The sequence below is a fragment of the Lactuca virosa genome, chromosome 1 (genome assembly GCF_052849685.1).
Source record: "Lactuca virosa cultivar CGN04683 chromosome 1, Lactuca_virosa_CGN04683_v6, whole genome shotgun sequence".
NCBI classification, from domain to species: Eukaryota; Viridiplantae; Streptophyta; class Magnoliopsida; order Asterales; family Asteraceae; genus Lactuca; species Lactuca virosa.
In genome coordinates, this window is record NC_136426.1 from 212557698 (window position 1) to 212573066 (window position 15369).

Sequence of the window (15369 nt, forward strand, 5' to 3'; positions counted from 1 at the left end):
CATTAAACAGGTAACCAAGTGCTTTTGAGGATGGGACGCTAAGGCGTCTACTATTTCATATTTTGTCAACATATTGTAATTGATTCGTAAACATGTAATTCATACAATGATGTAACTTTTTCAATTATATATATGTTGGTTGTGTTTGCTTGAATTACTATTACAATTGTTGTTATGATACTATACATGAAGTCCTCCACCCCCGGACGTTTCTGCCATCCTTGGTTTGGGGGTGTGACAAGATCTATACGGGACTGACAATCCCGGACCTTGGCTGTTAGCTACAATTGGGACCGGAAGGTCTACGGGTCACATAACTTTTTGACGCCTGAAGAACGTCGTGTAGAATACTAGTCAATTAAGTATGGTTATAATCTCATTCACATTAAGCATTAACTAACCACTTCGGTTTACAAAACAAACATTTTTCAGTGGTTTTATTTTAAGTAATAAGACTACCTACCACTATTTTCCAAGTACTAATACATTATGGAGTTCATACTAGTGCAGTACACTATTTTCTATCAAAGAAACATACATTTATGGAAAACACACACACTCACACTATTTCAGAGTACAATAACATACAAAACATTTTGGTCTTAAGGCCTAAGACTGCTTTTCATTTAAATAGAGAAAATATGGGATTTTCTGGGGAACATACTATCATTTTCACGGAACAAGTACAAACATCAAATACTAAATGCTTATGAACTCACCAACTTAAATATTGATACTCTCTTTTCAAAATAACTTGTATTCTAAGGGAACCATTAGACAGGTACACTCATGCAGGTTTTTGAGGAGATGGAGCACGTTCAAGACTCGTCTTTTATTTTTTATATACATTTTTGGTTTCATACAACTATACAAAGAACGCACATGTATAAACTATATTATTAATGCAATGGATGTTGTTGCTTCTTTTACTATTGTGCATTGTTATGATATTGTACATGACGTCCTCTACCCCCCGAATGTTTCCGCCATCTCGGTTTGGGGGTGTGACAACAAACTCCTCCCAAGACATAGTCTCCAAATCAGAAAACGTAGTAGATCGCACAATTAATTCCCAACAACTCCTTGCCGCCTCATACATGAGATCCAAGACGAACCAAACCTTGTCTCCGATGGGGTTGGGACTAGTGCGGAAAACACCTTCCATCCCTTCAATCCAACGCGAACTCAAAATCCTGGCAGTCCTCCCACCGACTGGCTCACCATCTGAGCTGAGACCTAATCCTGAACCACCTCCATGCGTGCTCATCATCATCCTGATAAGCAACTATCCTAGCGATCAGAACATAACCAAGAATTCTCCTCCCCTAAGCTTCTTAGATTCTCCGAGACTCTTACCGATTCGAGTATGGATCCTGTGCTTTCAGTAGTACGGGCCCAATACTACCTTCCACACCTATCCATAGTTTCCTCAGCAATCCTCCTGAATCCTCTAAGTCACTTCTCTAAACCATTATGCCAGTACTCACTAAACCATACTATTAACCCACTGCAGCATATCCTAGGCTTTCCCTAGGGTAATCTCCGACCTAATTTCCGCCTTCAGCTGCATAAGAAGTCCTTGTTATCTCTCCCTAACTAGCTCACGAATACCATTACATATTACTAAGACCAGATAATTCTTCAAATGAGAGGTCCTACCCTACAACGGTTGGACTCAGACAAGAGCTGCGAAATAGGGCGAGACCTAACCTTCTGAAATTATTTAGTCCTCGTAATATGTAACTTAACGTATTTGTTTACTAGTTAATTAAAGATAACTAGGACTCCTAAAAGCACAAAGCAAGCAGCATTTGGGCATTGAGTAACCAAAACCAAGCATATCCTAATCAGGTCATCATATCACTAACTAATCAGTACTATCATGCAGTTCTATAAGCACATTCAGTAGGCATACAAGGTATCCTTCCTAAATACTTAGCCCTAATCTAGCATGCAGTTCAACAAGCACATACAGTAGACATACAAGGCATCCTTCCTAGATCCTTAGCCCTAATCTAGCATGCAGTTCTCATAATCATATCATATATCATAACAAACATGTATGGGTATCTTGGGGAAAACTTACTTGAGCTCGGCCGATTGCACGCATCATACTCCTTGTTCTTTCCCAAAACCCTTAATTTTAATTTTTAGAAAATTTGTTTTCATTGTAAAAATTTCTCAAACCCTCGGTTTGAGTCCAGACACCCCCGAAGGTGTGTCCGAATCCCTCAAACCAAGACTCTCTGCTCAATCAGCAAAAGAAAATTCTTGAATATGAACTAAGAACTCACTTCATTATTCATACTCAACCCCTGCCCTCAAAGATCGTCTAAGAGTGCTAAATGAACAACCTATATCCACTGCGTTTTTAACCAAAACCTCCATATACATGTCCAAAGAAAAAATCCCATGAAAAAATAAAGACAAAGGGCGATCCCCATTCCAGATATCCTGCTAAAAGTAAGTAGCCTCGCTCCATGTTCATGTTGCCTAGACGAATAGGACAAAACTCATGTAGATCAAAACCTCTAACATGAAGCTGAGCTAAATAATGAATCACACCATTCTAGGGACCTTTACAAATCGTCGAAGGACTAAGATTCCCACATCTCTTAACCACCCTAACCTATGACACATCTGAGTTATGAAAGAATCTCCATCTCCATTTGTAAAGCATAACCATATTGAATGCAAAAAAGGCTACCGACATTCAAACCACCCTCACTCCTGCTAGCCAAAACTTTCTCTATATAGTAATTGGTAAATCGAACTCTAGATAGTTATATTAAGTCATAAAGAATAAGATTTTTATGTTAATATTTATAAGATTTGAATGTTTACGAAAAATTGGATACAATAGCTAATACTTTCGGTTAGTAAAAGAAAGGGGTAAGCAAAAAGGAACCACCACTTATCAACTAAAGCAAAAAAAAAGGTAGCCGTTAATTGTCCTAATTAGGCAAAATGAATATTTCATTGATTGATGATAAAAATGGTTAAACGATTTTAACCCGTATTTGGAACTGCAGAAGCATTCGGTCTACTACTATGGTTACATGCAACAAGTAAGGCCTGAATTGTTCAAGTTCAAAAGACAGTGAACTAAGACATTGCCTATTACCGACTTTGATACATGAGAGAATATCGGTGAATTAATATCACATCATAAGCAAATTTAAAGCAAAGTTGAATACAAATTACAGGGAATAGCAACTTCCTAAATTTCATTGGCGTGATGCCACTTAAACCTAAAACAATTATAATTCTTTTTGAAAACATGAAATAAAGATATTACAACACTATTTTGTCTACACGATTTTACGTTTGTTATATACAAAAAAATATTGTAATTGGTAATTATTTATTTTTCCTTCTAAGTGTCTCAAGCACTTCATTCCTAGCAGCCATAACATCTGCAAATAAACCTTCTTCTTCTTCTTTTAAACCCTTCAATCCATTTCTAACCATCTCCAATCTTCTCTTCAACTCCATCGCAACATCAAAATCACCAATTCCCTTGGATACAATCATACGCACAGTCTCATTCACATCTTCCACTTCCTTTACCAATCCCCTTTTCTCAGTGATCTTATTCCTAAAGATGGAATATTCAAGAGGCATCAAGGAACAATCCACCACCACCCCACTTTCCATAATCTCCATAAGCGGCCAAGTATCACTCCTTAATCCAGATAACACAACCCCACAAATCCAAAAAGCAGTACCTTTCATTACCAAAATAGCTTCATGAAAGATCCTTTCTTTCCCTTTCCGATTCCTTTCTTCATCCCCTACACTACCTTTAAATCCCTTGATGGAATCATGCAATGTAATCTCTCTCATCCGTTCCACACCCATAGCCGGGGAGCTTTCCATAAGGCTCAAAGCATGTGAGAGTGACACACGAGCTTGATTAAGATGAGAAATAGAAGAATTAATCGCGTTCAGGAGTTCCAACAAGTTCATAGTGTAATCAAGATACTCGTCAATGGAGCCAGCTTCCCAACTGCTCACTGGATAATCTATCTCCGCCATCAGTTTAGCAAACTCGTTGTTCAATATGGGTAACACCTGAAAACATTGGTGGATCCATTTGAAGGACAAGAACTCCGATCCAAGTTTCTGACTTTCCAGTACTCTGTGTAGGTTTCCGGTGACAATGGACCGGAAAGCTTGCAGAGGTGATAAAGATACTTCCGACATGCGGTGGTGGTTATTATGGTGGGAGAATCTTAGTCTATTTAGTTGGAGAATCATTGGTTATGTTTTTTTATTTTTGATATTGTCGATTACTTGTAGTTGAAGTTTATATAGAAGTTTGTGTTAGTTGTACAGCCGGTTGATATACGCATGCTTTTTGGCCAAAGTTTGACTTTGTGAAAATGGTCAAATGTTCTTATCCGATGGAAGGTTGTATTTAAATCCCACACGTTTTTGGTGACCATTGAGTTGATTTGCTTCTTAGTTACTCATACGCCCACTCAGCCGACAGACACTTCTTCCATTTGCTTGTTTGTGAAGGAAAGGGCCGCATAAAGACATCATTATCAGCCGATGAACGATTTATTTGAAGAAAAAAACATTAGTAGCTCGATTAATGTGTGAATTTTCATGCATTTGGATCGTTCATTATTTGGATATAATCGTATAGTTTAATGAGACTATTTGAATTTGTTATGGATCAGATGTTAAATTTTCTTTTTTACTGATTTTAACGAACATCGAATTATTTCGGACATGGAATTATTATTTTGGGTATGGAATTGGTTTTAGTAATAAAAAGAAAATTAAAAAAACATTAGTAGCTCGATTAAAATTGTTCTTTAGTTATAATAGAACACTTAGCATTATGTCTTTAATTTCACAATGGTTAAAACTAAACAATGTTAAAAGTAAGAATGAAATATGCAACAAAATAAACTTTTGGAGATGGTTCCAATTAAGAAAAAAAGTTATTTACCAAACATGTAAGTTTTTCCAATTCACAATGACCATTCGAATAATTTCCTCAAACAGAAAAAAAAAAAAAAAAAAAGACCAACGAAATCGGTTTCTAATATCCCAACCGTTTCCATTACCGGCTTTAAAAATTTATGAACTTTTTATGTATTTTATACATAGAAAGGATGTTTGTTTATGTACACACATCAAACAACAAGACTAATCAAATAACAATTGCAAAATGAAACAATCATTCTTTCGAAGTAAATTACATCGAATTTTGAGTTTTATTATCTTATAAAAAAATCAAGGAAACATAATCTATTTGTGTACATTTCAAATGTATCTTCCACTGCCCTTATGCTGAATGCTCATCTTACGTTGTCGCACCCCCACACGTGGTCCTCCCTTCTATCATCATTTTTTTTCTGACTTTTATGGTTAAATAATAAAATATAAAATAATTTAGCTACTTTTTTGTTTATTTTGGCCGTTATGTAACTTTTACGACATATTATACTATAGTTCAATGTATATCATTAATCACTAAGGATATAACGCTGAAACCTCATATAAATCATACTCCAGGATCTTACCTAAGACATAGACGGTGGGCATTTTGATGTCATAGTCCATCTATGACTACACACCGAATACAACGCACTACCAACAACTAACAGCATTGCATGTTCTTTTGAGTATGATAAGTTTTCAAAGAAACAACATATTTTTTATTTTAACCAAAAAAAATAAAATGTTTTTGTCTTTTTAACTTAAAACATCACCTCATCCCAAACCCTAAACCCTAATCATTAAAGCGAAACTATTTCTCATAGAATACAGTGTCTTCCGCATTCGTAGGTACCCCACTAGTATATACCCCACTAGAATACAATGTCTTTGGGTGAGCAACGAATCGGACACGACCCCGATCGGACTCGGACAAAATCCGAAAAACGGGATTACTTGAAAACTTAGACCAAAAATGGGACCATATTCGGATTACCAGTTTTGGGCTGCTTCAAGAACTGGTTTAGCCCATTACAACATTGTTATGTTGTTATATCACTAGCCCATTAATTGTTTTGTTTGTGTGTCAGAGACCCGGATTAGCCCGTTACATTGTCTTTGTTCACCCCATTCATTTGTGATCTTATATTGTTTGAGATATAGCTACAAATCATAAGTTGAAAATTATTATATGGATCTCCTTAGATCTTCTTAATGATAAATTCAAGAACTCGGGCTGCTAAGAATTGTGATGTTTACCGAAAGTGTAATAGTTTATGATTTGGGTCCTAAGTCTTGAACTTGCAATCTCCAAATTAGTCTAACAAAACAATCAACAGTTTCACTATACTTTGCGAAGCCCCTATTGAGTATGTTAATCTACCCATGTATGACACGGGCGACAATAATCGTATTGATCTTTTTCATTAAAATATTAGAATTTTCAACACAATCTATTTTAGAAAAAATATATGGGTTAAGAATCTTCGATACAACTTAGTTTTTTTAATAAACAAGTAGTGACTAAATTCACCATTTATAAATTCAAAAACTAAATAAAAACTTATATGAACGTACTCCAATAATTGTTCAGAAAAAATTTAAAAGTTCTAACAATTTTTCAAGTTTTAAAAAAAGTACAACTCCACACAAAATAATATAAATGAAATATTATTATTAAATAACAATAATTTTTACAAATAATTTGTCAAGTGAAAGATTGAAATTTGCTTGAAAATTTCAATCTTAACATAAACTAGTTATTCAATCTCATACTATCAATATGTCTAAAAATGTGTAAATTTAATATGTCTCATAATAAATGGATTGGATAATGACTTAAAAGGGTAATATATTTTTCGATTTGTAAACATTTGGTCACTCAGTTTTTTTTCGTCCACATTTACCCCTTCAACTTGTTAAACTGTACACATTCCGTCCTTATGACCTGTTACTCCAGGTTAGCCGGGAAAAATGACTTAATAGGGTAATATATTTCACATTTTGTACATATTTAGTCCTTAATATTTTTGTACACATTTAATCCTTAATATTTTTTTATTTCAAAATAAGTCATTTTTGTTTTTGTACTCATTCAATACTTATGAATGATTTCTTTAGGTTTTTCTCACGACATCTTACGTGGGACAATCATTGATGAAATGTATAGGGTTGTTAATGTTTATGTATAACGTCTCATTTTTACAACAAAAAATTTTCATTTTTAAATAAGGCAGAAGTCTCTAATTATAAATTCATTATTAAGAAAAAACGTTTATTCCAAAATATTGTCGAAAATCAGAGTAATATAAAAACGTGGAATCCTCAATATTGTTGATGAGTGTGTAGATTCATGTCTTCGCATTCCCACAATCAACGATAGAACCTGAAAACATTAACAACTGGGTAAGCACAAAGTTTAGTGAGTTTCTCCCAAAATACCCGATACAGCAAACGTATTGTCATGCATAACGGGCCCACACTCATCAGATTGGAATACCTTGGACCAATCAGTCATCGGACTGGAATGCCAACATGCAACAGGTCCAATCAGTCATCGGACTGGAATACCCAGGGTTTGTCGGCATACCGCCTTAACCCAACCGCTCTTCTCGAGCCTCCATGCCTACAGCTTACAGCCGGTCCGCACCAGGTATCTTGACCTACACCATATAGCAGGATCACCTCAACCTATCCTACCACCATATGGTTATCCCACGTAAGATGTCGTGAGAAAAACCTAAAGAAATCATTCATAAGTATTGAATGAGTACAAAAACAAAAATGACTTATTTTGCAACAACAAAAACAAATATTAAGGACCAAATGTATACAAAAATATTAAGGACTAAATGTGTATAAAGTGAGAAAAATATTACCCTAATAAGTTATTTTTACCGGCTAACCTGTAGCCGGTCATAAGGACTAAATGTGTACAGTTTAACAAGTTGAAGGGGTAAATGTAGACAAAGAAAAGTTCAATGACTAAATGTGTACAAAAAAAATATATTACCCTTTTAAGTCATTATCCTTAAATGGATATCAACATCGTATTTTGAAAATATGTGTTAGTTAAAAGATTCAAGGTCCATTATAAACAAATGTGTAATTTAAGAGTAAAAGTTAAATGGCATGACTTAGTTGTTAAGAAAGGATATTGACATAAAGTCCCTTTAAGCTTTTCAAAAAATTAAGGTTTTACCCTAACTTTTTGGTTCATTAAAAAAGAAACTTTGCATGTTTTTTTTAATTGTTCCATTGTTACCTGTTACCAAGGTTGTAAAAGCTGCTAGTCGGTACTAAGTCGATCGAATAGCGACTAAGATCAATCGGTCTAGTCGGAGATTATTCGGCGACTAGTCAGAAACCCTACATTGTAAATTTGTTATATTTTAAAAACTTAAAAATGACTAATATCATATAAATCTTTGTAAATACTACAAATATAATAAAAATTTGATTAATATGATTAATGCAAAACTAATCATTCTCAAGTAGATTCTATTGAGAAAAAACTTCTTGAAACCAACTTTGATCAACAACTTCACTCATTGTCTAGATAGTAATTAATCGTTAGACGTTTTCTAATCATCCGGTTAGTGCCTAGGGACTAATTGAAGATTAATCGGGGCCTAGTCGGGCTTTTACAACAATGTCTCCTATCATAGGTTTTTAGGTTAACATTAAATAAAATTCGAAAAAAAATCTTTGAAGTTTACAAATCCTTTATGTTTTTACCCTAAGTATGATTTTTTTTCATATAATATGTATTCATGCAAAAAAAATCGTATTAATACACAAAAATGATTAATTAAACATCGTATTTATATTTTTTTTAAATGTCATTTCTTTTATATACAAGTTTTTGTGGTTATATATAAGGTTTAAAATGTATAAATATGTTTATAGAATAATAAATGCATTTTTAGAAGTATAATTATGTGTTTTTATGTTTTAGAAGTATAAATACATTTGGAAAATATTAACATGCATTTAATAAGTCTATATATATATATATATATATATATATATATATATATATATATATTACATTTCTAGAAGTAGATATACATTTTATGAAGGATATATATATATATATATATATATATATATATATATATATATATATATTGTGACAATCATCAAAACTCAGGTTAGGACTCATTTAGAACCTTGTCATTTCCATGCGTGCACATAACTTGGCTTTAGAAGCAACAAGTTGAGATAGATCGCAACTTAGTAGATTCCTCGGAACAAGTAATGTAACTTAGCTTGTACTAAGTAGTCACATTGATATGTGAATACTCCAACTAGGTTGTAAAGTGCCAAAGGTCAATCTCATAAGTAAACATGAAACCATGTTCAATAGATCACAGCTCAAGGGTAAGTTAAATACCCTAATTTATTAATCGGAACATATGACGTGCTTAACTAGTATAAGTACTTATCAAACCCAATTTAATTAAATCGTGATTTGATTTAATTACAAGTTGGAAATAATATCCACATATCATAATTTGAATTATGAGCCAAAATATAATCCAACGATTGTGTAATCCTACATTCATATATGAACCTTTATTGCATTTAATTGAAATATAAAATTTGATTTTATAAAAATCAATTCATAAGTTATCATTTTGATAACTTAATTCAAGATAATACAAGCTTAAAAACTACCAAAATAAAAACCAAGAAGTAAACTATTAGAAGATTGCAAAAATACCTAGAATTTTTATAAAAACTAAAAACCGTTTTATAAAAATTGTAAAGAGGCAATATTTAAAAATGTTACAACTATCAAGAAGCCTCATAAAGTCTTTATTATCCCCAAAAATTCGGCCATACCAACCCCTCTACACTCCTCTCTCTTTCTCTCTCTCTCTCACTCACTCTCTCTCTCTCTCTCTCTCACATTATTGCTCCTTTATGCAAAATCCCGAGGTCAGATTTTGCATGTCAATGTGAGAGAGCAAAACGGATCTTAGAGACGTATTCTGTAGGAGAGATTTTTCCATTTCGTTTTTCATAAGTTAACTCACATTACTGGAGTCTTGTGGTTGATTTTAATGCATTATACCCCCAAAGAGATGACGAGAGAGATCGCCTATGCAGAGAGATAGAACCTCACTTTCTCTCATTCTTCTCTCTAAAATCACCCAACTTCTCTCTCATTCTCCAAGGAACCTCTCCCATCCCCAAACTCTCTTAAACATCTGAAAAATCATCAATCTTCTTCTCTATTTTCAGATTCTTGAAGGCATTAAGGAGTTCTTGCTTCTCTAAACATCGAAGTCAAGGTATGAAGCACAACCCCTTCTTATGATTTTACAACTTTATCTTTTCCTCTTCATGGTTCTTCTTTACTTTTCGGATTCTATGCCCTTCTATGAATAGAGATCCTTGTTTTTCCTCTTTGTGTTTATATATTCTCACCATAATACATTACATGTATTTGAGATGGTGAAAATTCAGGATCAAACCCATGCTAAGAATGAAAAGAAGCATATATATATATATATATATATATATATATATATATATATATATATATATATATATATATATATTCATATGATTTCAAAAAAAATCGAGTTTTACATCTTCTTCTTCATTTCTTTTGAGTTCTTACATAACAAAAACCATTTAAACCATTTCTAATGTATCTTGGATGCTTATTCACTCCATGCATGTGATAGAAATCTGATTTGTGGTGCAATCCTAGAGTAAGATTCAGTGGTTCCAAGGAGTTCTCTATCACAAGAATGAAACACCCACTTTCGGGCCTTGGATAACCCAAAATCTATAGCTTGGATACATGCATCTAAAAGTTTCTTGTTCTTCTGTAAACTCTATTATATTATCATTCACTTTCAACCATAAAGGTTATGCATGTTGTTCTTGTGAACATATGACCCAAATTGGCACTTTAATCAACCAAAAATAACATGCATTCTGTCAGAAACAATTGTTAGGATTTGAACAGCCATATCTCACTCATTTCTTGACCAAATCACGATATTATTTTTCTGAGACGTAGTTCTCTGAGTTAAATTTTGAACCTAAGTGTTCTCACTATAAAACATTAAGAATTCGATTTTTGACGATTTTTACAATACAGTTGCGCAAACAGAACTTTTTTTATGATCACTAGTATTTCATTACATAATCAAAGGCTTTAAACTCCACAATAAATCTGGAGAAAATTATTTTAGGAACTTGACACATTTATCTCAGAAGACCTAAAATTTCATGAACAAAAAATTTATAGAAGTTTCTACAAAAATTGTTGAACTTCCAGCTACATTTGGAACTCATGCAGGGCCGGTCTTGAGAAATTAAATATTCTCAAAGGCCTAAGACGAAAAAAGGGCCCTTTTCTTTATTGTAATTTTTTATTTTTAAATAAAAATACATAATAAAAAAAATTGGGCGATGTGCAGCTGTCCATTTTGCCCCCCTCAACGCCCCCTGTGACTCACGTACTAGTTAGTGCTACATTTCTAAACTTGTTGGGGTTGAATACCCCCATTTAGCTCCGAAATAATTTTTAGCCAAATTGTTTTATGTAAGCTCATGGTTTCAAGGGATGTTTTGTAAAACCCCAAGTGCTAGAACAATTTCTTTATTTTTCTACAAAAATAAGGATTTAATGGCCAAAAATTCAAAATAAATACTTCAAAATGAGATAAAAATCTGAAAAATTACAGAACTGATTTATGTACGAAATAAGGATGCTACCTAAAGTTTCATACAATTTGGTCATTGTTTGGTATTTTATTCAAAATTTTCATTGAATTAGAGCATGAATTTACAAAACTGGGTCTTATAACTTAAATGCACAAACCAATATTTTTCACAGCTTTGGGAACATTATTAGAACCGTTACAAAGTAATTTGTGAATTTTTGCAACTTTTTACTATTTACTTTGAGTTTTTCTTATTATTTAGACTTAAATTGCAAATAAATAACAAATTACCTTCAAAATTCTCTATAAAATTTCTAGACACTTATACCCTCTGTTAGAACCATAATATAAATTTTTAAAATTTATGGAGTTCATTTTCATGCCTTTATAGATTTTTGAACACAAGGAACCGTGAATTCAATATTACCAATAATGAACCGAACAAACTTTGGGCACTTTACAACACCACTAGTACGATAGGTAGTTCTTAGATAATGGATTAGTGAATTGTGTCTCACTAGAAACTATTTGTTCCATAGGGCACTAGTAGAAATCGATCTCTACAACACCAAACCGCAAAGCTCGAACCGCAAACTCTCCCTAGTGAGTATTCACAACCCCATTTTTACTGTTTTTATGTTTTGGGGTGGAAAGAATGCTACTGTTTTATGAGCTATCCGTACTATTTTATGAACTTGTGGAACTTTGTTTTATGAACTTGCTGAACTCTATTTTGTGAACTTGTTGACCCTTGGTTTATGAACTTATTGAACTTGGAACGATATTGATCTATGAACTTATTGAACTTGGAACGATATTGTTTTATGAACTTAATTAACTTGGAACGATACTCTTTTATGAACTTGTGCTATGAACTTATGCTATGAACTCTTGATATGAACTCTATGATATGAACTTGTTATGAACTTTGTGTGTTAAGTCCCCAAGAACCGAACTACAACCTATTAAATCGTATTTCGAGTTGTCGGTCTTATGGATAGCGCTATTTGGGGTAGACAACCCCCACTCACCCAGAACCTTGAGTGCATATTTCCGTGAACTGACATCATGGGAACCATGGACATGATGGAATGGGGCAAGAACGGTCGTTAGGCTTGGTTGTCAACGGATTGCTTTGTTATTCAACACACATTTTGAGTTGGAACTTTTGTTGAACAAATATATTTTTTCTTACTGAAATGATGTACCTTTACAAACCTATGAACTCACCAACTATTTTATAGTTGACCCTCGTTTTTGCATGCTTTTCAGGGAACGGTCAGTGATCTAAATTAGACGTCAACATGAATTTGCACTAGATGTTTCTTTTGTTATGTGTTAGACTTTGTAGTAGGGAACTAAAATGTAATTTTGTTTCAAATATGATGTAAACTTAAAATGATCAATGATTATGGTTGGTAATCCTATGTACCTTGTGTTGTGAGACCTTAGCCTGCTTTAACGGGGTGTGACAGATTTGGTATCAGAGCTTCTGATGTAAGAGTACGAAAGAGGTGAATGTTGCAAACAATTCTCATGATGATGCTTTTATTTACTGTAGTAATTCCTCAATAGATTTCTAATTAATAGGACATGGGGTGTCACTTCCTTCTAGTTATTCCGTTAGTTTCATAAAGAATCCAAAGAACAACAATGGGATAGTTTGAGTAGCACACACTATGAGCTAAGGTATCATTCTCATCGAGGATGCGGTCCCCAAAGCAACCTTTGGTACAAATTTAGAGCTTGCGGGAAGTCAAGTTCTTTCCAGTCCTTAAGAGAATGTCGATAAAGGTATATGAACTCGACAGTGAGGGTCACCAAGCTATTTATGGTGGTTTGCCATGTAAAGCAACATAAAGAAAGTTAGTGGTTTCTAGAGATCATAAACAGGGTACGCTCTATATGGAGGAAGCTTCTAGTCTGAAGTATGTGCTAATGACGAAGTTGATCATAATGGATGGAGTAAGAATACTTTACTACATAGAGAGAATGAGTCATAAAGGTTTGATAAGGATGCAAGAACATCAATAGAAGTAAACACTTATAGTTTGACAAGAACAATGCTAGAAATTTCATAAGGAAACTAATTAAGTTGTTCTTAAAATCGGAAAGTGAGTATCTTGAAAATGACCCAAGGTTTGATACTATGTTTTCCTTGTCACAAAGAAAATTGCATCGAGGGAAAGAAATAACAGGCTTGTGTCAAGAAGTTAAATGTATAATGTCCAAAAATCTGTGTTTATTGTTCAAAATTTAAGCTTGACTTATAAAGATACTCAGAAAAAGAGATAATATACACTTGACGTGTCAATTAAAAATACTTAAGAGCATAATGGTAGTAATTCTATGAAAAAAATATGAAAGTTTTAAAAAATTTCTAGTTTTGGAAATTTTCATGATTTATAATATGAAAAGTGGCATAAACGGCTGAAATAAGAGATGTTTAGAAATCAACGTCCTAGTAATGTAATATAAACATATTAGGACCAAAAGGTTCTGAAATGACATACTCAAACTCGAGAAATCATATTTAGGCAAAGTGGAATACCTAAATGATAAAATTGTCAAAAATGGAAAAGATGACTATTATGCCCTTACTGAGCATATATGAATACTAAAATGAAAATCCAATGCTAATGGAATGAGTAGGAATGATGCTAGAGATACAATTTCGAATAGTGAGTACACACTAGCAATGCTTGAAGTCTCATTTATATCAATAGGAGGAGTGAAATGATTCAATCGAGTCTGCAATCTTCCAATGAGCTATACTACCTTTACAAGGTACTCATTTCCTTTGCCTCATGTTTGAGCATCCTCGCTCTGGGATATGTTGAAGGCCTTTGTGGTCAGTATAGATAGTGCATTTGGTTTCATATAAGTAATGTCTCTATATTTTAAGGGCGAATACTAACGTTCCTAACTCTAGGTCGTGTGCGATATAGTTCTATTTATGCGCCATCGATTGCCTCGAAGTGTACGCAATAATCTCGTCCTTTTGCATCAATGCGCAATCCTAGGATTGGTGCGATGTGTCACAATATTTTGTGGCATTGTCCACGCCCTTTGGTACAATCAGGGCTGACGTGTTGCACAAGTTGTGTTCTAACAATTTAGATACATTTTCTTATCGTTTTTACCAAAAGAACTTCCTAACTTTTGGGTCACTGCATTTAGGGATTGGGCGATCTTAGAGAAGTGCGAGGCATTTTATAGTTGGTCGAACAGATCGTTGATTTGCGGAAGAGAGTAGCAGTGTTTGAGCGTCAACTTATTCAGTTCTTCATAATCGATGTACATTTGATCGATCCATCTTTCTCTTTAACAGATATCACCAGTGCACCCCATCATGATGAATTTGGACGAATGAACCCTTTTTCGAGGGGTTTCTAGAGTTGACCAGATAGCTTTTGTATTTCGGAAGGGTGATAAGCGGTATGGAACTTTAGTTATATATGTTGCCGCATAAATTATGTCAATTCTGAACTTGACCTGTCTAGGCGCGGGAAGTTTAGGCAATTCCTCTGGAATTATTTTTGGGTCGAAGGCGAGACATCTAACATGTTGGTTTTTCAGTCTACTTGTTGGATATCAGAAGGTTGGAAAAATAGTTCTCTAGATTGGTTGAGGAGAAGGACCTAAGGATTGCTATGTCAATATTAGGAATGGGTATAGAGAGAAATATAGTTGATGGTATTCTGAAACTTGCTCGAAAGAAGTATGT

The 15369-nt window shown here is 33.8% G+C and overlaps 1 protein-coding gene across 1 annotated transcript; it reads right to left on the reverse strand.

Moving 5' to 3' along the window:
- Positions 1 to 3137: 3137 nt before the first annotated feature.
- LOC145164576 (protein BPS1, chloroplastic-like) lies at positions 3138 to 4299 on the reverse strand. The gene has a single exon (XM_079083289.1). It carries the CDS (start codon positions 4258 to 4260, stop codon positions 3361 to 3363), a length of 900 nt encoding a protein of 299 aa, XP_078939415.1. The 5' UTR covers positions 4261 to 4299; the 3' UTR covers positions 3138 to 3360.
- Positions 4300 to 15369: the final 11070 nt, after the last annotated feature.

Bases quoted from the DNA above. Each gene is read 5' to 3' on its own strand.
- LOC145164576 (XM_079083289.1), bottom strand. From the start codon at position 4,260: ATGATTCTCCAACTAAATAGACTAAGATTCTCCCACCATAATAACCAC.